Source organism: Podarcis liolepis, assembly GCF_965112155.1.
Source record: "Podarcis liolepis genome assembly, chromosome: 9".
NCBI classification, from domain to species: domain Eukaryota; kingdom Metazoa; phylum Chordata; class Lepidosauria; order Squamata; family Lacertidae; genus Podarcis; species Podarcis liolepis.
This window is the reverse complement of record NC_139564.1, coordinates 20,934,842-20,954,848: the sequence shown is the minus strand read 5'-3', so window position 1 is coordinate 20,954,848 and position 20,007 is coordinate 20,934,842. Positions and strand designations below refer to the sequence as shown.

General features: G+C 42.1%; 2 protein-coding genes across 2 annotated transcripts in view; one reads left to right on the top strand and one right to left on the bottom strand.

The window, feature by feature from the left end:
* Window positions 1–19,927, bottom strand: part of LOC310686130 (uncharacterized protein C4orf17) — a 101,239-nt gene extending 81,312 nt beyond the window's left edge. Inside the window, exon 1 of the mRNA XM_083459315.1 lies at window positions 19,766–19,927. The gene's annotated coding sequence lies outside the window, so the exon portion shown is untranslated. The remainder of the gene's footprint in view (window positions 1–19,765) is intronic.
* Window positions 129–9,035, top strand: LOC310686125 (alcohol dehydrogenase 1B-like). Its single transcript, XM_083459294.1, has 9 exons — window positions 129–489; window positions 1,244–1,345; window positions 2,366–2,504; window positions 3,859–3,946; window positions 4,054–4,270; window positions 4,683–4,946; window positions 5,843–5,978; window positions 6,486–6,624; window positions 8,344–9,035. The coding sequence occupies exons 1-9, from the start codon at window positions 472–474 to the stop codon at window positions 8,366–8,368; spliced, it is 1,128 nt and encodes a 375-aa protein (XP_083315420.1). The 5' UTR covers window positions 129–471; the 3' UTR covers window positions 8,369–9,035.
* Window positions 19,928–20,007: the final 80 nt, after the last annotated feature.

The window sequence follows — 20,007 nt, the reverse complement described above, 5'->3', positions numbered from 1 at the left end:
GCTTGCGACGATCGGGTGAGGGGTTGTTTGGGCTTTCTTATCACCATTGTTAATTGCTATCATCTTTAATCACACACAGTGCCAGCCCTCCTGATAGCAGACTCACAGACCAGAGTCGCCCATGGGGTGCGATCCACAACGGATGTGTTGCACAGTTTAGAAAAGATTAAAGCAAATTTTCATGGAGGATAAGGCTCTTATTTCCTTGAGTGCAATCTAAACATACAGTGTATTGTACCGCAGCTGAGGACTCTTAACCTACTTCCTTCAAAGTTGTGAAATTGCAGGTGGAATCAAACTGAACGTAGAGGAGTGGCCACATTTCTTGGCATTGAACTAGGGAAGGATTAACTTTATTTGAAAGATAAGCCAAATATTTGCAGCAGAACCTTTGTACTTCTAGGAGAACAGACTAGAAGTTCTGAAACAACACAGAGGAAGCAGATACGGTAGATTACAAAGCTCAACATCATGAGCACTGCAGGGAAAGTAAGTAGATGATTTCTTTTAAAGTTGCTTTTTCAGCACCAAGATGCATAAATAGCTTAAAATATTACAAAATAGGCTTATTGTACTATAAGCAGGAGCAATACATTCCTTGGGGTTCATCCAAGAAGTTCTTGGAAGTTTCATCTTAGGGGTTCCTGAAAGTTTCTTCTATTTTCCTCCTCCTGGAACGCCATCATTAATACCAATCCAGTGCATTTTAAACATGCTTTTAACTTGGAGGAAGAAACATCCAGCAAGTTGAAAACTAGCTCAGTGGTCATCAGGGCTTCAATCCTAAATAACTTAACCAGGGAGTAAGCCCTGGTGAAGATTGTAAAAAGATGTCTAATTGAAAGCCACCCTGAGGAATTTGTCTATAGGCAGGGCTTTTTTTCAGCTGGAACTCACCAGAACTCAATTCCGGCACCTCTCAGATGGGTGCCATTGCCATTGTAAGAGAACAAAGGAGGCATTCATTGTGAGTTCCAGCACCTCTTTTTCCAGAAATCTAACACTGGTATTGGGGCACATATTGAATATTAAACGTGCACAGGATTGCAATGTTAGCTGCATGGAAAAATAGTATATGATCTTCTGTTATTTCACAGGACATTGAAATCAGAGCTGTCACTGTAAATTGTTTTGAGGTTTTGTAGAATCAAGTGGTATATACATTTTATTGGGGTGGGGATTGCCCAGGATAGGATTGCACAGTTACATACAGAAATACTGTTATGATATTCTATTATCTCAGGTCATTAAGTGCAAAGCTGCCGTTGTCTGGGAAGTCTATAAACCATTTAGTATTGTGGGAGTAGAAGTTGCCCCACCTAAGGCACATGAAGTTCGGATTAAGGTAAGAGAGACAAACCAAAAATGGCATTGCTGCAGATTGTTAGTATCTGCACTAGGGATGGAGGAATTCGATTCAGTTTGCACTTAAAGATAAATCTACCTAATTTATGCTTTCAAAAACAATATGAGAATGGGGAAGGGCTGCAGCCCTGGAGGAACAGCTGTTTTGCTTGAAAAAGTCTGAAGATGAATCACTGGTATCTCCAGGCAGGTGTGGGAGAGTCCCTAGTCTGACTCTCTGGAGAGCTGCTTTCCGTCAATGTGGAAAATGCTGAGCTAGATAGACCAATGGTCTGACTCAGTATAACAACAACAACAACAACAACAACAACAACAACAACAACAACAACAACAACAACAACAACTTGTACTGCACTCATCTGACTGGGTTGCCCCAGCCCCAATGGGTGGCTTCCAACAGAATATTAAAATCGCAACAGAATATTAAAATCAGAATATTAACAAAGGTCAACACTAACACTTTGAATTGTGCTTAGAAACACATGGGGAGTCATTGTAGATCTTTATAGCAAACATGTTTATATTAGAAGAAATTTGCACTGAAATCCTGATGAATTTTCACGAGTACTTTAAAACAAAAATCTGCAAACTGATGTGGAAATGTGGGAGAGTTTTGGACCCCTGCAAGTTCCTGCAGGCAAGGGATTGTGAGCAATATCGTGAGAGGGGTGTTTCTAGGACCAAGGTGAAACTCAAAAGCTCCCTAGTTATTTTTGCTATTGGATTATGGGTGTCAATTAAAGACTTCCTTTTTCAAAAAAAAAAAAATAATTGGTTAAGTGGAGATCTTTAACCAGTCTGAATTAGATGTGAAATCATTTTCACCACATGAAATTATTTTTAATTGCTTTTAAATATTTGTACATGTTGATCTGTTTGTAATTGTTTCTATTATTTATGTTTTTACTGCGATATCATTTTGAGATATCTTATGGGAAGCAATTCATGAACTGAATTTTTAAAAATAATATAAAATAAAAAACTTTCTCCTTTAAACCAGATTTTGGCATCTGGAATCTGTCGCTCCGATGACCATGGGCTGTGTGGTGCAATGCAGGTAAAATTCCCCGTAATTCTTGGTCACGAGGCAGCTGGTGTTGTGGAGAGCGTTGGGGAAGGAGTTACCTGTGTGAAACCAGGTAAGGTAAAGCAGAGTGCAACCAGAAAATATCAACTCACAGCTTTGGTCAACAAGGATCAAACAAAACTAGGAGAGCCAACCAACTGGTGGAAGAATGACCGAGAAAGTGTTTTCTTTAGGGAAGGGCGGTCAGCTCTGGGTCAGTGACTAGATTTTTAATGTAAATGCCAGAATTTGGAATCAATTGCTAGTCATTTCTGAATAGGAGTCAGCAACATTATTTCTACTTAACTGGTGATATTATTATTATTACTACTACTACTACTCTACTACTACTATCACTTGCCAGGGTGGGTCACAACTTGCAGTCAAGAGAATAGGGTAGTACCTGTTCTCAGGTGCCAAAGACCAGGACTGCTATACTGCCAACCCCCCAAAATGTTGATGAAAGAGGAACTACCAAAAGGGCCCCTTCTACTGATTTGAATGTCCAAGAGCAGGCATCCCCAAACTCAGCTCTCCAGATGTTTAGGGACTACAACTCCCATCATCCCTAGCTAACAGGACCAGTGGTCAGGGATGATGGAAATTGTAGTCCCAAAACATCTGAGGGCTGAGTTTGGGGATGCCTGCCCAAGAGGGTCTTTAGGGTCTGCAGGGGAAGAGACAATATTTCAGCTATTGAGTGATACATTTATTTAGGGAATTAAACACTAAAATGAGCAGCTTGAATTGCGCCAGGAAACAAAGTGGCAACCAGTGGGCATGCATGAACGGTGCAGTCTACACATGCACATGCACATTCAAGAAGAACCCACTTCTTGAATTCAACCTGTGCTCCCCACTTCACAGCTAGCTGCACGATGGGCTGCAACGATCATGATATACCCTCCAACATTGCTCAGATGAAAATAGGGACATTTCTCACTTCCCCCCTCCAACTGACCCTCCTCAACCCCCTCCCCAATATTGTACTGTCCCCCGCCCCCCAAAAAGCATTTCCCAACAGAGGAAGGGTAAGTGCCATCAGCACTGCACCAATGTGACACTGTACACATGCCCTCCACCATCTTGAGAAAACCCCTTAATCCTGATCGGATTTGATTCTTTGGTAGATTTACAAAAAGAAAAACACACTGCTCTAGATAAATTTTAGAAAGGGGCAAGATTAGAAACAGACACACAGAGCATTAAAAAAAAGAAAATCAAGATTCCTTGCACTCCACTTTGGTTGGCTGTCTTGGCTCAGCTCAGCTGTCCCATCACACTGGCCACTGGCCATGCTTGCTAGGGTTGATGGGAGTTGTAGTCCAGTAACATCTGAATGATTGAAGATTCCCCAAGCCTGTGGTATGTACTAGCTTGTCCGAATATTTTAAGCAGGCTAATGATGGTATTTTCATCATTCCCAGGAGACAAAGTCATCCCACTCTTTGCCCCACAGTGTGGAGAATGCAGCGCATGCAAACATCCCAGAGGCAATCTGTGCAAACTCTGCGAGTGAGTTGAAGTTGTTATTTGAAACAGTATTGGAAACACCAGCAGTGCGAATGTTGGATTAAAGAAAACACAACCCAAAGCACAATTTTCCTTTCTTCATCTTTTAGCCTTGCCGCCTATGGATTAATGCTCGATGGCACCAGCAGGTTCACTTACATAGGCCAGCAGATCCATACCTTTGCCAGAACTAGCACCTTCACAGAATACACCGTGGTGCATGAGTCTGCGGTGGTCAAAATTGATGCTGCAGCTCCTCCAGAAAAAGTGTGTCTGATTGGCTGTGGGTTTTCTACTGGCTATGGTGCTGCCATCAACAGTGCAAAGGTAAGGGTTAAACATTGGTAATGCTTATATTCAGTGTGGGGAATTTGTGGCAGGTCTAGACAGAAAGAGGAGGACAGGTGGACTCTGGGCCTCTGGCACAGAACCAGGTGAAAGCACAGTCAATAGAGTAAATGAATCAAAACAACATAAAATAGCAAAGCCACCAAATACCTACCAATCCACTGGATGTACACTCATGACCTGAATTCACATTCTTGCTACAGACGTAGTTCTCCAGCATCTCACCTCTCTCTTGGATGTTTTGAATATCAAAGAGCAATCCCATCCACAACCAATTGCCCAGGGGGAGCACCCTTGCCATCATATTACTGAAGGAGAGACCCAAGTACTGCAGGGGGCTGGATTAGATGGTCTCTTCCAACTCTACAATTCTATGATTCTATGATTTCAGGTGGAGCCTGGTTCAACCTGTGCCGTTTTTGGTCTGGGAGGAGTCGGCCTCTCAACTGTCATGGGCTGCAAAGCAGCTGGAGCTTCCCGAATCATTGGGGTCGACATCAACAAGGATAAATTTCCCAAGGCTAAAGAGATGGGAGCTACAAAGTGTGTCAACCCTATGGATTTCAAGAAGCCCATCAATGAAGTGTTGTATGGCTTGACAGACGGTGAAGGTGTTGACTATTCATTTGAAGTGATTGGGTGCACAGACACCATGGTACATGCATGAAGACAGGATTTTACTGTCCTATTTTGAAAAGGGAAGATGGAATTTCCTGCATTCCTGTTCTTCAGTGGTTCCTATTTTTCACTGGGTTGTGATCCGATAATCTGTTGTAGCAAGTGCCTTGGGTTCTGAGACAGTAGGACATGTCAGTGTTTTAAACATCCTCCACCCATTGATCAGGTAACTTATGAAATAATGTGAGATGGGACTCAGGCATGAGGGGCTCATGAAGGGTGAGAATGATCCTTTTGGGTGATTCTTCTCTCCCACATAAGCCCACTCCCCAGCATCCATTCCCACATTCTTCAGAAGGCCCTCACCATCCAAAAAGGCTTTTCAGGGTGTGCATGTAGCTGGGCAGGGATGCGGGTGGCGCTGTGGGTTAAACCACAGAGCCTAGGAATTGCCAGTCAGAAGGTCGGTGGTTCAAATCCCCGCAATGGGGTGAGCTACCGTTGCTCGGTCCCTTCTCCTGCCAACCTAGCAGTTCGAAAGCACATCAAAGTGCAAGTAGATAAATAGGTACGGCTCTGGTGGGAAGGTAAACGGCATTTCCATGCGCTGCTCTGGTTCACCAAAAGCGGCTTAGTCATGCTGGCCACATGACCCGCAAGCTGTACGCCGGTTCCCTCAGCCAATAAAGCGAGATGAGCGCTGCAACCCCCGAGTCGGTCACGACTGGACCTAATGGTCAGGGATCCCTTTACCTTTAGCTTTATGTAGCTGGACATGGGAGGAAGAAAAGATAGGGATGTTTTCTTCCATTGCTATTAATATGCTATGAACAGTAAAAATCTTTGAGAGGTCTGACTGTGTCGTGGAAGGTGATCATGGATGGTGTTTCTCCTTGCCTTCATTCAAGAGTCATGCCTTTGGATTTCCTACAGACTGCTGCCTTGGCTTCCTGCCATATGAATTATGGGACCAGCGTAGTTGTCGGAGTGCCCCATTCAGCTTCTGAAATTACCTTCTCTCCAGAACTTATCTTCACGGGGCGCACTTGGAAAGGATCTATATTTGGAGGTATGGGCCTACTAGCTTTCTATCAAGAGAGCACATTTCAAATTCTGAAACAGTGTTGAGGGCGCCCGTCACAAAATAGCTTGGGGTGGCAGCGGGTTGTGCCATAAAACGTCTGTCATGGGGAGCATGGCATAACACAAAATTAGAGAAAAACCTTGATTTGTTCATTATTCCCCCAACCCCAGCAAATACTATTTAGATTTTTTTAAAAAATCATGCACTTACCATGTGAAAATACATTTAAGATCTCATGCAGTTTGGCTCTCTGTAGGCTTTCCACGCAAGCTCTTCCCCATAATTACTATGTTAGTATCTCCTCTATCTCCCACCCACCCACCCACAGATCTGTCTTAACATCAAGGCCAATCTCATTGCATAACCCAAGTTCAAAGAAGGTTTCAGGCTATAAATTTGTAGGACTGCCAGACCTTTAACCAACGTTTTGCTCCTTTTTTATGGCATTATAATTAGAGTACCATATCTTCACTGTGCACTTACTGTTTTCAGGATGGAAAAGCAAAGAAGCTGTCCCCAAGCTGGTTTCAGATTTCATGGGGGGGAAGTTTGCTCTGGATCCACTAATTACCCACACTTTGCCTTTTGATAAAATCAACGAGGGCTTTGAACTGCTGCGTTCAGGAAAAAGGTAAGACCTTTCCCCACCCCCACCCCTCAAAGTGTAGTGGAAGAGGCAGGGTACCTTTCTGAGAGTCATAGCCATAGTCATTATAAGATTACACAATCCTCCGCTGGAGTGACTAAAGCTAGGAGGTTGTTTGCGTTGTAGACTAAAAATGGATGTATGGGACTTCCAACACAATGTTGTATTGAAGAGTTTTTCTGTACAATATGGGGGGGGGGGATTGGATCCAGTTCTCCTGACTGCAGTGGCCTGCTGACCTGTCAATCACATGACATCACTATATCGGGTGACCAGGTTTTCCTTTGTAGCATGAGCTGGGCTTGCGTACACATCCCCTAACCCCTCTCCAGTTTAACTCAAGACTCATTCACTCCAACACCCCCCCCCCATTAGACCTAGATTTAAAATGAAGTCTACGCTTTATTCATCTACCAAAAAAAAAATGTGGCCAAAAAAACCCAAAAACAGAGAGATTAGCTTGATCATGGTTAGATTCTAGTACTGAAAGTTGCATGAGCTATTTACGTACAAAGAAACAGAAGACAAAATGGGGAAACGGACACCTCAAAGAATGAAAATGAATAACTAAATGGGACAATGAAACCCATGTACAGTGGTGCACCGCAAGACGAAATTAATTCGTTCCACGAATTTTTTCTTCTTGCGAGTTTTTTGTCTTGTGAAGCATGGTTTCCCATAGGAATGCATTGAAAATCAATTAATGCGTTCCTATGGAGACTGCCTTCAGACCAGGTCCGGGGACAGTCTGTCCCCGGACTTCTTCTGAAGGCAGGCCGGGGGAGAACGGCAAGCTCCGGGGACAGAGGTGAAGGGGCAGCGCTCCTTCGCCTCTTTCCTCGAACCTCTTCTGAAGGCTGGCGGTGGGAAGAAAAGCCCTTCTCCCCCCACTGGACTTCAAAAGAGCTGCGGGAAGTCCGGCGGGGCTCCAAGGGATTCCCTCACTGCCGCCCGCATTTAAAAGCACTCTGGGCAAAGCAGCGAAGCGCGCTGCTTTCCCCGAGCGCTTCTACAGGCGGGCGGCGGTGAGGGAATCCTTTGGACCCCAGCCAGACTTCAAAAGAGCTTCGAGAAGTCCGGCGGGGGGCCAAGGGATTCCCTCCCAGCCCGCCCCGCTCCGCTGAAGTTTAGAGGGAGCCTGTGGGGAAAAACTCAAAAAAAAAAATCGTTTTGCGAGAAAGGCCCATAGGAAAATTTGTCTTGCGAAGCGGCTAAAAAATCAGAAAACCCTTTCGTCTTGCGCGTTTTTCGTTGAGCGAGGCATTCGTCTTGCGGGGTTCCACTGTAGAAACAACTCAAGGTACATCCATGCAAATATGGATGTTCACAAGCAAGACCTCCGCCACAACTGTGGCCGGTCCACATCTCATTAGGCTGAGCAACAATTGATTTATAAACTGAAATTGATACTGTTTTGGATGGGGCAATGAAATTACACCCACAAACTGTAAGTTGTGGTAGTTGTGTTAATATTGAATTTGAAAACATTGTAACCCACCTGGAATGCGATGGCAGAGGGTACATAATAAACAGAATGAATGGATGGTGCTTAAAAGATCACCTTCCCTTAATATCAACCGGATCAAGCCTTTCATTAGAAATTTGTGGGAAGATCTTAAACCTACTGAAATATTAGCCTATTAACATTAAAAATCTAGCAGATATTATCACCCTTCCATTTAAAACTGTTTTTTAATGTTTCAGTATTCGCACTGTCCTGGTATTTTAAAGTCCATGGTGAGGAGGAAGAATACAAGACAATGACCTTTGCAAGCTCAGATTGCCACATTGCCTAGTAGGACATATGTGAAAACGACTGGACTCTGCAATGTCATCACGTTTTCCCTCCAAATGCAACAGAAGAAAATTACCATAAACACAATCTTAGGTTGTGATTCAAACTATCAATATCCTGTTTATTGAAGCAACAACACAAATAATTTTTATCATGTATTTCAAAGGTGAGAGGTTGGGTAGTTTAGGCAGCTGTCTTATGTATATTTGGGAGCAAGTCACACTCAACCCAGTGGAGTATACATGCTGCAAATCAGTAGCTTCAAATCTCTCTAAAGAGATTCCTAAGAATTGGTGGGTACAAAACTACTAGTCTATCTATCAGTGGCAAAGCTAAATAGCCACTGGCTAAGTGCCCGGCTTAATCATGTTGATATTTTCACCCCTCCCACTGACAGAATCTCCTGATCTAAAGTTTTGAGAAAGGAGGCGGCGGAAACTGCTATTCTCTTCTTCCGCTCCTGACTGATTGCCTGACTCTGTGTGTGGAGAGAGTCCTATCTATGTAGTGACTAGATGGCTGAATGGGAGATGTAATACTCCCATTCAGTAGTTCGTTAGTTTTTAGTAGCTATTAGAAATAAAAGGTGTTATGCTTCACAGCTAGCTTCCACGTTATTTATACTCTGCATGAGTCTGGTGCTCAGAATGCACAGTTGTGGGTCCAGTGCACTGGGACCTGCTTTCCAGGATTGGAAGGTCTCTGAAAGTGCTCCAGTCGCCTAGCCCAGTCGGGGCAGAACCAGTTATTGAGCCCAGTCGCTGCACATTGGTTGAAAGGCATACTGACAAATCATTGATTTTACTTGAATGTCAATATGCTTTAGAAATCAGTCAAGGGCAACGGGTTTAATATTTGCCTGAAATATAAGGCTTTGTTAGGTATTCAGGGTGACGGTGCAAAATGTGTTTAGCAAACCTTTCCTCTCATTATAAAGCAAATATCTCTGCTAGGGCTTTCTGCAGGGGCAGAATATTTCAGAAGACACGCAGCAGAGGCAGATTTAGGGCATCGTGACGGTTCTGCTGCACTGGGTGTTCCAAGGTGTCTCAACTATAATGTAGTCAATTGAGCAGAAGAGAAGGCAAAGGGGGAGGGGGATGTTTGCCTCATACTGGGCACCGATGAAATTTTAAAGACCAAAGCCCCCCCCCCCCCGGAATGCTATGTGGGGTAAAACACAGGCAAAACACTGTTATAAACTATGTCAGTCAGAATCCAGGAATAATAATAATAATAATAATCCCATGTGGCTGGGTTTCCCCTGCCACTCTGGGCGCTTACAGAAAGGAAGCAACCTTTAAGGCCATGGAGAGATAGCATTGGTTCCTGATCAAATTGCACGGGGTAAACCTGTGCATTTCAAGAGGAGTACATTACGGGAGGAGGTGTGGGGGAAGAGGAGACCTATTCACATATGGTAGGAATGCAGATTTGCTGCAGAGTGTTGGAATTCTATATTTGCTGGACAACTATTGCTGGACAAGCACCCAGTTCTAGCATTACTAAATATTGGGCAACCTGGGGACCCTTAGTTGATTCATTGGAAACTGGTAGCCCTCAGCAGGCTGAATGGAAGTGGAAAGCTGCTGGAAGATGAAGAGCATTTCAGTGAAAGGCTGAAAACATTAGGGAGGATGGAACGCTATTTGAGAAATACATACTTGGAGATCTCCTGAGAATAGTGCATGAACACAATCTTTGGACAAAATACTTTTATTTCTGTACGATGAATAGCAAATGTGTGCTTTGTACGTCCTGTTTTCTTGTTTCATGCTTTAATTTAAATCAGAACCAGTGAAGGTGGTGAATGTCCTGTGTGAGTGCCTGGAGGCAGTTGGAGGATGGATAGTGGCTAACAGATTGAGGTTGAATCCTGACAAGACAGAAGTACTGTTTTGGGGGGACGGGGGGCAGGTGGGTGTGGGGGACTCCCTGGTCCTGAATGGGTAAATGTGCCCCTGAAGGACCAGGTATGCAGCCTGGGAGACATTTTGGACTCACAGCTGTCCATGGAGGCGCAGGTTAATTCCATGTCCAGGGCAACTGTTTATCAGCTCCATCTGGTACGCAAGCTGAGACCTTACCTGCCCACAGACTGCCTCGCCAGAGTGGTGCAAGCTCTAGTTATCTCCCGCTTGGACTACTGCAATGTGGGGCTACCTTTGAAGGTGACCCAGAAACTGCAATTAATCCAGAATGCAGCAGCTAGACTGGTGACTGGGAGTGGCCCCCAGGACCATATAACACCGGTCCTGAGAGATCTGCATTGGCTCCCAGTACGTTTCCGAGCACAATTCAAAGTGTTGGTGCTGACCTTTAAAGCCCTAAACGGCCTCAGTACTGTATACCTGAAGGAGCGTCTCCACCCCTATCGTTCAGCCCAGACACTGAGATCCAGCGCCGAGGGCCTTCTGGTGGTTCCCTCATTGCGAGAAGTGAGGTTACAGGGAACCAGGCAGAGGGCTTTCTCAGTAGTGGTGCCCGCCCTGTGGAACGCCCTCCCATCAGATGTCAAGGAAATAAGCAGCTATCCTATTTTTAAAAGACATGAAGGTAGTCCTGTTTAGGGATGTTTTTAATATTTAATGCTGTATACTCGATTGGGAGCCGCCCAGAGTGGCTGGGGAAACTCAGGCAGATGGGCAGGGTATAAATAATAAATTATTATTATAAATTATTATTATTATTATTACTTTGAGAAAAAGTCAATTAAAAAAAAATTAAGAGCAGAGAAACAACCCTTTTTCATATGATTTTTTAAAATAGAAATCAAAGCAAAATATTAAAACCTTGATCCAGGAAAACAGCTTTTGAGTGAAGAGACTCACTTCCTACATCAGGAACTAGATGCAGATGATGCAGAGACATTTGTCTTGTACGAGGTATTCAGTGCATCCTCCAACCCATTTACACTGTACAATGTGATTATGGGGTGCCTTTTTGTCCCTGCTGCACTGCAGATAAGGAATTGGATTCCCAGCCATTGACACAGGATGTGTCCATGCTGCTTTTTATAACTGTGCTATTATTGTTGTTGTTGTTGTTGTTGTTGTTGTTGTTGTTGTTGTTATTTTCAAAAAATGTATGTGAGAGAGTAAGAGAGAGAGACAGAGAGCACACAGCTGTAAACTAATAATTCAAAAAACCTTTAGAACAAAACAAAGGGATGGCAGCTGTACTTGCATTTGAATCTAAATTAGCACCAGCATGCAAAACAAAACAAAAAACAAAAAAAACCAACGGGGGTGGGGGGGAGACACAGAGCTTGCAAATCACATTTTCTTGCTTAAGGGCACTAATGTTTAACAGGAGGTGGATTGTTGATATTTCTTGTGACTTGGGAAAATTTTGGAACAAGAGGGAGACAGATTGAAATAGAAGAGTTTTGAAAAATTAAAAAATAAAGCGCGAGATTGGCTTCATTATTATCAGATAATGGAGGCATATAATTTGAACAAGAAAATTGGCTTCCAGGTGGAAAAATCAAAATTGGAAACCGAACTGTTAGAACCCAAAACCAAGATTTTGCATTTACATTTCTGGAAGAATGGCAGATGAAGGTGATAGACTACATGGGACTGGCTGAAATGACGGGCAGAATCCGTGACCAGGGGAAAGAGACGGCGGATGAAGATTGGAAGAAATTTAGAATCTATCTTAAGAAATATTGTAAAATTAATGAATGTTAAAATGTTGAAGTTTTAGACAAAAGGGGATTACAGCTGTAAAAGGTTAAGTAAAAGAAAAAAATAAGGGAAAATTCGATAAAAACAAGGGGTAGGATTTGTGGAAATAATTTTGGGAGGTATGGGGAAGCCGGTGAAGTAAGGCTTAAGAAAAAAAGGATCTGAAATTATACATGTTTGTTTATGTGTTTGTTTGTTTTGTATTGTGTTATGTTTATGTTTATAAAAATTGTGAAAAACTAATAAAAATTTATATATAAAAAAACCACCAAGATTTTGTCAAGGATGTATAACTTGCTGTTGAAATGGAATACTCAGGATGAAATGGTGAAATCTGCTATGATTAAATGGGCACAAGATGTTGGACATAACATAATGATGGCTGACTGGGAACAGTTATGGACCACAGGTATGAAGTTTACGGCATGTAATGCCTTAAGAGAAAATATTATGAAAATGATATACAGGTGGTACATGACCCCAGTCAAGCTTGCAAAAATCTATCATTTGCCCGATAATAAATGTTGGAAATGTAAAGAAACTGAAGGTACATTCTTTCACCTTTGGTGGACGTGCCCAAGGATTAAGGCTTTCTGGGAGATGATCTATAATGAAATGAAAAAGGTATTTAAATATACCTTTCTGAAGAAACCAGAGGCCTTTCTCCTGGGCATGGTTGGCCAATTGGTGCCAAAGAAGGATAGAACTTTCTTTATGTATGCTACAACAGCAGCAAGAATACTTATTGCAAAGTACTGGAAGACACAAGATTTACCCACCCTGGAAGAATGGCAGATGAAGGTGATGGACTACATGGAACTGGCGGAAATGACTGGCAGAATCCGAGACCAGGGAGAAGAGTCGGTGGAAGAAGATTGGAAGAAATTTAAAGACTATTTACAGAAATACTGCAAAATTAATGAATGTTAGTATGATGTTGGAATGAAGTTAGGTGGTTTTAGCAGCAATGTTTCAAAGGAGTATATAAAAATGGATTGTTAACAGGTGAGAATTTCAAGTTATAATATATTAAGTTAAAGAATTAAGATAAAAACAAAGGGGGAAAGGATTTGCTGAATTAACTAATTGAACTGGAATACAAAAAAGGGAGGTGTGAGGAGGTCAGGGAAACAAGTAAACGAAAGACAAGATATGGAAAGATTGATTTGTTTTTAAGTGTTTTTATTTTTCTGTATTTTGTACTTTTTCTTTTCTTTCTTTTTTCCTTTTCTTATTTTTGTAATCTTTTCTGAAACTTTAATAAATATCATTTTTTTAAAAAAAGAGATTTCTTGTGACTTGGCTGAGCCAAAAGTTCTCCAGGACAAAGGATAGTGGGATAAAGGGCACTTCCATTGTTGGCTTTTTGCAGTATGGTAACGCTGCAGAGAGCTTGCTGGGGAGATCATGCATTAAAAAGAAAGGACTCAAAAAGTACTTAAAGGTTTTAATAAGAAAAACAAAAACTCCATTTACACTAAATATATTAACAAACAAACATGACCCAACCACCAACCCATCCCCCAGGGTAATGGGAGAGCTAGATGCTGCTCCTTATATACTCTACCCAAATGCTGACACACCTTAATCAAATACAACTCAGCAGCACCTGCTATGTTACACAGCTGTAAAGCTGGGTCTCGTTAGTTTTGCTCTGGCCCTTGCTCCGGCCCCTTAAAGACATACACATGGAGTGGAACAATGATGAACCTTTACATTTAAAGAAACCATTCAACATTTCCCCTGCGGTTCATCATTGTGGAACAAAAACATAAAGCATACTTTGTACATGTTTTTCATGTGTAACCTTTGGAAGTGCTTTAGTAAAAATGTCCGCAATTTGATTGTCACCTGGAACATATTTAAATACAACCATTTCATCAGCAATTAGTTTCTTTACAAACTGTAAACGTAACCTTAAGACTCTAGTGCGCTGCGTATTGGTCTCTGAACATAGGATAGCGAGTCCACTCTGGGAATCAAGGTAAACTTTTACTGGTAGTGTTACTTGCATCTGTAGGTCTGCAAATACTTGCAGATACCATTCTACATCACGAGTGGCCTGAACGCATGCACATAATTCACTCTCAGTTGTGGAGAGACAAATAATGTTTTGTGTCTGGGACTTCCATTCAAATGGACAACCGTTATAACAAAACACCATACCAGACACACCCCTGCAATTATTTTGTTCTACTGCATGAGATGCATCGCAGAAAATTTCAAAACCTTTGTCAATACTTGTTGTAAACAACAACCTATGTTGTTTGGTATGTTTAAGGTACATTACCACTCTCTTAAGAGCAGAGAAACATTGCATAGTGGGCTTTTCCACATTGTGATGCATCTTTTAACAAAAGCTTAACTGTTTCATATTTTACACTTGGTGAATAACACAAATCATAATCTTCACCTGGAATTTGTTGAAAGCCCCTAGCAACTAATCTCGCCTTGTACCTTACAACTTCATTTTTGTCATTCATTTTAACTCTATAAACCCATTTTGAATCAATAAGTCTCATATCTGGGGTTTGTGGTACGAGAGACCAAGTGTTATGCTCTTTTAAAGAAGCTATCTCAGAGTTCATAGCTTTATACCAATTTACAGCTTGGTGCATAGGTAAATTCTGAACATCACTGTAGCTTTTTGGCTCAAAAACCACCTTTTTGGCATACACAGTATTAAAATGTTCATCTGCGAAACGTTGTGGCTTCTGCCTCTTTCTATCTGAACGTCTCAGTCCGGAAGGAGAGTCAGACTCCTCAGACTTAATGGGACTGAGTGAACTACTAGTTTCAGGTTGTAAATCATCATTGTCAGACTGAAGAGGTGCCTGTAGGCTAAGCTCATGGTCAGAAAACTCAAGAGAATCTAACCTCCCCTCAGGTGCCTGTGAGTTTAAGTCAAACAAATTATCAGATTCAACAGGCTTTTTGTCTTTTTCTATTAATTCAGAATCACCATTTCCTCCTCCTGCTGCTGCTGCTGCTTCCTCTTCTTCCTCAGTATCATTTATACCATCAGTATCTTGGAAAACAGCAACCCCATTCCAATTTACAGTTTGTATCATGCTTCTGGTAATATGAAATTTGCCAGTTGCTGGTATGTAAATTCTGTACGCCCCCTGCTGGTAGCCCATTAATTTTCCCTGAACACTACGTTCACCCAATTTCTGCTTAGCAGGATAATGCATAATTACATCTGAACCCCATATACGTAGGTATTTCAGATTAGGGCGTTTTTTAAACAGCTTCTCATAGGGGGTGACATCTAAACCAGAATGATAACTGCGATTTCTAACATAACAAAAAGCATGGAGTGCTTCAGCCCAAAAGTCTTTGGGCAGATTAGCATCGTGCAGATAAGTTTTAACCCCTGCCTGCAGGTCACGCTGCACAACTTCAACAAGCCCATTTTGCCAGGGACTTCGGGGGCAAGATAACTCATGAGTAGTCCCCTGCGCTTCCAGGAATTTCTCAAAATCCTCAGAAACAAATTCCCCGCCCCGGTCAGAAAACAGGTTCTTAATTGGTTTGTTAAAGTGCGTTTTTACCCAGTTGCAAAAAACCTTGTACTTCTCAAATGCTTGGGACTTCTCAGCTATTGCGTAAGGCCAACAATATTTACTATACTGGTCTATCAGGGTAAGCCAGTACTTTGAACCTCCTAATGATGGTGGGAGTGGCCCAACTAAATCACAATGTACACACCCAAATGGCTCAGTTACTTTCCTATCTGAGCACCTACCCTTGCGTGCAACCTTAATCTTATTCTTGCAACAGGATAGACACTGCATAAAGAATTTGCATGGTTTTAAGTTGAGGCCATTGACAATACTCTTTGTCTTAATTACATCAGCAAAATTCAGGTGTCCCAGAATTCTGTGCGCCATGTGGACACACCCAGAATGTGGCCTTACATTCCTCAACTCCTGGCTTGACTGTGCTGCTCTGCAATTTATATGCGATTGGGAGTAGGTGCGAAAATACAGTCTATATAAACCATCAGATTCCCGGGCATACAATAGACGTTTGTTCCCCTCGAAAAACTCACACATAGACTTAAAGAAACGCACAGTTATGCCTTGACGGGCAAAGCACCTTACTGACAATAAATTGTCCACTGACGGGCAGTAAATGCAGTCTGCTATTGTAATGTTTAAAGAGTCAAGTTTAACGGTACCCCTGCCAAGCGACTGCAAGACTTGTGAATTGGCTAAATGTACATTACCAATTTCCTCTTCGAAAGAAATAAACAAGCTTCGATCATTGCAGACGTGCTGAGATGCTCCTGAGTCAATAACAAAAGACTTCCACTTGGCATCTTTAATTCTTTTACAATCTTTAGTCCGAGCGTGAAAAGCTCGCGGCTCGTTTCTGTCTCTACTATACGATGCCGGCTGCTGGGCTGACGACCGTGATTGACGAACAGAAACAGGCTTGGGAGTACTTTGCTTTCTTTTGGATCTGCAGTCCCTTGCAAAATGTCCTTGCTTATTGCAGAACCAACACCGCTTTGCAGCTTTAAATGCAGTTGTATCACCACAGGTTTGCATATGGCGTGCCTCATTCTTTCTGGAAACAGGAGTGCTTATGGCACAAGCCTCCCTTCTATCCAACTCGCCCATTAATCTTGCCATTACCCCTTCCACAGTTAATTGTGCTGGTGGAACAGCAGATATCTGGCTAGCTATACCATCAAAGTCCTCATTAAGGGAACAAAGGATGATAAAAACATACTGAATATCAGGTATCTCCATGTCCCTTCGAATTAACTCGCCGCGTATTGCCTCCAGACGTCTCAAGTGTGCTGCCAAATCACCACCAGGCTGCAACTTCGTCTGGTACAACTGCTTGAAAAACGTCAATGCAGACGCTGACTCTTTTCTAACATGCACTGCTGCAAGACTGTCCCACATTTCTTTGGCAGTTTTCTTATTTCTTATATAGACTACTTGCTGGTCGCTGACTGCCAAATTAATTATCGCCCTGGCTTTTGCATCTCCTTTCGACCAAGCATTAGTTACAGGGTCAGGAGGGTCATCAGTTACATAGGTCCATACTTCTCTAGAGGTCAAAAGCGCCTCCACCCGAAAAGACCATAAACTATAGTTCTCATCTGTCAGCTGTGGGAAGACCAGAGCCTTCTCAGCTTCAGGAACCCGGTCAACCATTCTGGAACTCTTCCAGACCCACAAAACTACGCTAACAGGAGAAGGAGTTTTCAAACCTTTCTCAGAGTCCAAAAATATGCAGTCATCCACTCAGCAGCTGGGCCCATAACCAAAGATGTTGGCTTTTTGCAGTATGGTAACGCTGCAGAGAGCTTGCTGGGGAGATCATGCATTAAAAAGAAAGGACTCAAAAAGTACTTAAAGGTTTTAATAAGAAAAACAAAAACTCCATTTACACTAAATATATTAACAAACAAACATGACCCAACCACCAACCCATCCCCCAGGGTAATGGGAGAGCTAGATGCTGCTCCTTATATACTCTACCCAAATGCTGACACACCTTAATCAAATACAACTCAGCAGCACCTGCTATGTTACACAGCTGTAAAGCTGGGTCTCGTTAGTTTTGCTCTGGCCCTTGCTCCGGCCCCTTAAAGACATACACATGGAGTGGAACTGTTACTACTTTTGGATGGGATTGAATCACATCCTGGAATATCCTGGCTGTGGATCCAACTTTTTGCAGTAAGTAAGGTGATGGAGAAATGCAACAGAGACTGCAGATTAACACTTGCTTGATGCAATGTTATCTAATCTCTCCACAAACAAATCAGGCTGAATGCTCATTAGTTTGTCCAGATTAAGGTGGTTGGGGGCCTTGGTGCAATACCCCCCCAAGCCCCCTTCCTCCCAAAAAAGGAATGCATTAAATAAGGTATCACAAAAAAAGTATTGTAGTATCTCATAGTCCTTAACTCTTTCTTTGCGTTAGAGCACAGTGGGTGTTTTGGGCACCGCAATCTCACAGAATCTTGCGCCGCAAAAGTGTGCATCGGAAACGACAATATTAGTGAAAAGAACATATAGAAATGCCTTGTATTGTTATATTATATTGCTTGCAAAAATGTGCATCACTCAAAACTGCAAACAAAAAAGTGTGACTAGCAGATAAGACAAACTACAAAGAATTTGGCTGCCATTGTGGTACAAAGGAAACACCATGCTTTCCAGATTTGTCAATGGGATTACAGAGGTGTCCTTCCACAGCTATTCTTGTTAGTGAATTTCCCACGCCCCTATACAACATGCCAGGCTTCACTGGTGTCCTCTTGCAAGAGATACTGGGTGTGTTAACTTCTGACCACAGTTCTTTATACCAGAAGTCTAGTGACCGTTCACTGTAGGATTTCCATTGCTTAGCTATTGCTACTCCATCTGCTACCAACTGCTGGTGTGAAATCAGTTCTGCGAAGTACAAAGACTCCAACAAAGAAACCAAAGATGTCAGAAAGCAGCAATTTCTATCCAAACTTGTCTTCATTATAATCTGCTACAGTTTGGCTTTCTCCAAATACTGCATGAATTGTGTCACTGTTGGCTATTTAACATAATTTATGTAATTTACATAACGTTTAACTTATGCGATTATTCCACTATTTCAGTTGTAAGGAAATAGCAAAACAATATTTTAAAAGAGTCTTTAATTACAAATCTGTTGTGGGGGTTTGAAAACAACAAGGGTTGACTGAATACCGATCACATCCGTTGGATTGGTACTGACCATATTCGCTATATTGATTTCTTTTCTGGACCTGGGACAAAAATGCAAACAGTTGCAATTTCTGATTCTGTTTCTGACAGAATTACCTGACATCCCTAGTGGGTTCTGTTTTCTTGCTTTACTCTGTCATTGCTGCTGAAATCTCAATAAACACTCCATTCTGGAAGCTTTCAACAATGGGATATAATGATATCACATATGATAGTAGGAATCTTTATCCAGTTGAGGCTGGTCAATTAAAGTGATTAGGGCTACTCGGAGTAGGACTTAGTTAGATACAGCATCACCAAAAAGAGAATCTGGATGTTACAGGGCACTGCCCTGTCCTGAAACTCCAGCATATGCAAAAATGTGTGTGCAATTCACAATAAACTGATTTTTGAACGGTTATTGTGATACAAGCTAACATAAAAGTTTGAAGCACAGCTCTTCAGAGCTGTCTTTCTCTGAAAGCAGCTTCTTCTGAATCTTTGCTGCAGCCTGCTGTTAATATAGCAAAATTACTAATATCATTTCCATTAAATTCATGTAATACTTGAAAACAAATTTATACACTGCTTGATAAAATGAAACAAAACCTCAAAGATAAAACAATAAGTTTGAGAAATCTTTACAACAGTAGTTTAAAATATGCAAAAAGTTAACCTACTAAAGGCGATTAAAATCCTTATCAACTTTCTAAGCATCTGGGTAGGCTTGTTTAAACAAGAATGTTTTTAGCAGGCACAGAAAATAATACTTGATATTAATGCCATCATAAAATGCCATCAATCAAGGCCCATACCCAATTCTCTCTTTCATCTGACAGGTTTTACATAGACAAGATGGTATTTCGGGGCCCTTCTGAATCCACAATCCTATTTTAAGTTGTGCCATTTACAACCCATGAAATGAAGAAAGGTACCTGGATACTTTTTGCTATGTGTGGGTAATCGTGGAAATGATACCTAAAGTTGAGCCTACTTCTACCCCTCAAGCGCCACAGGTGAAGTTTGTTTCCAGGCAGCACCACTTCACAGGTTGCAGGTTGCGGCTTGCTTGAATCTTCCTCCGCACAAGATATTCCCTGTACTTGGAAAACCGGCATGTCAGGAACAAGGCTAGGCTGGAAAAGCCATTCCCCCTGATGTTAAAGGGCACAGATCT

What these genes read in the sequence shown, in the direction of transcription:
- LOC310686125 (XM_083459294.1), top strand. An exon ending in CTGCCATCAACAGTGCAAAG is followed by an intron (nt 4,271 to 4,682) that starts GTAAGGGTTAAA and finishes CTATGATTTCAG; the next exon opens with GTGGAGCCTGGTTCAACCTG. An exon ending in CTGCTGCGTTCAGGAAAAAG is followed by an intron (nt 6,625 to 8,343) that starts GTAAGACCTTTC and finishes TTAATGTTTCAG; the next exon opens with TATTCGCACTGTCCTGGTAT.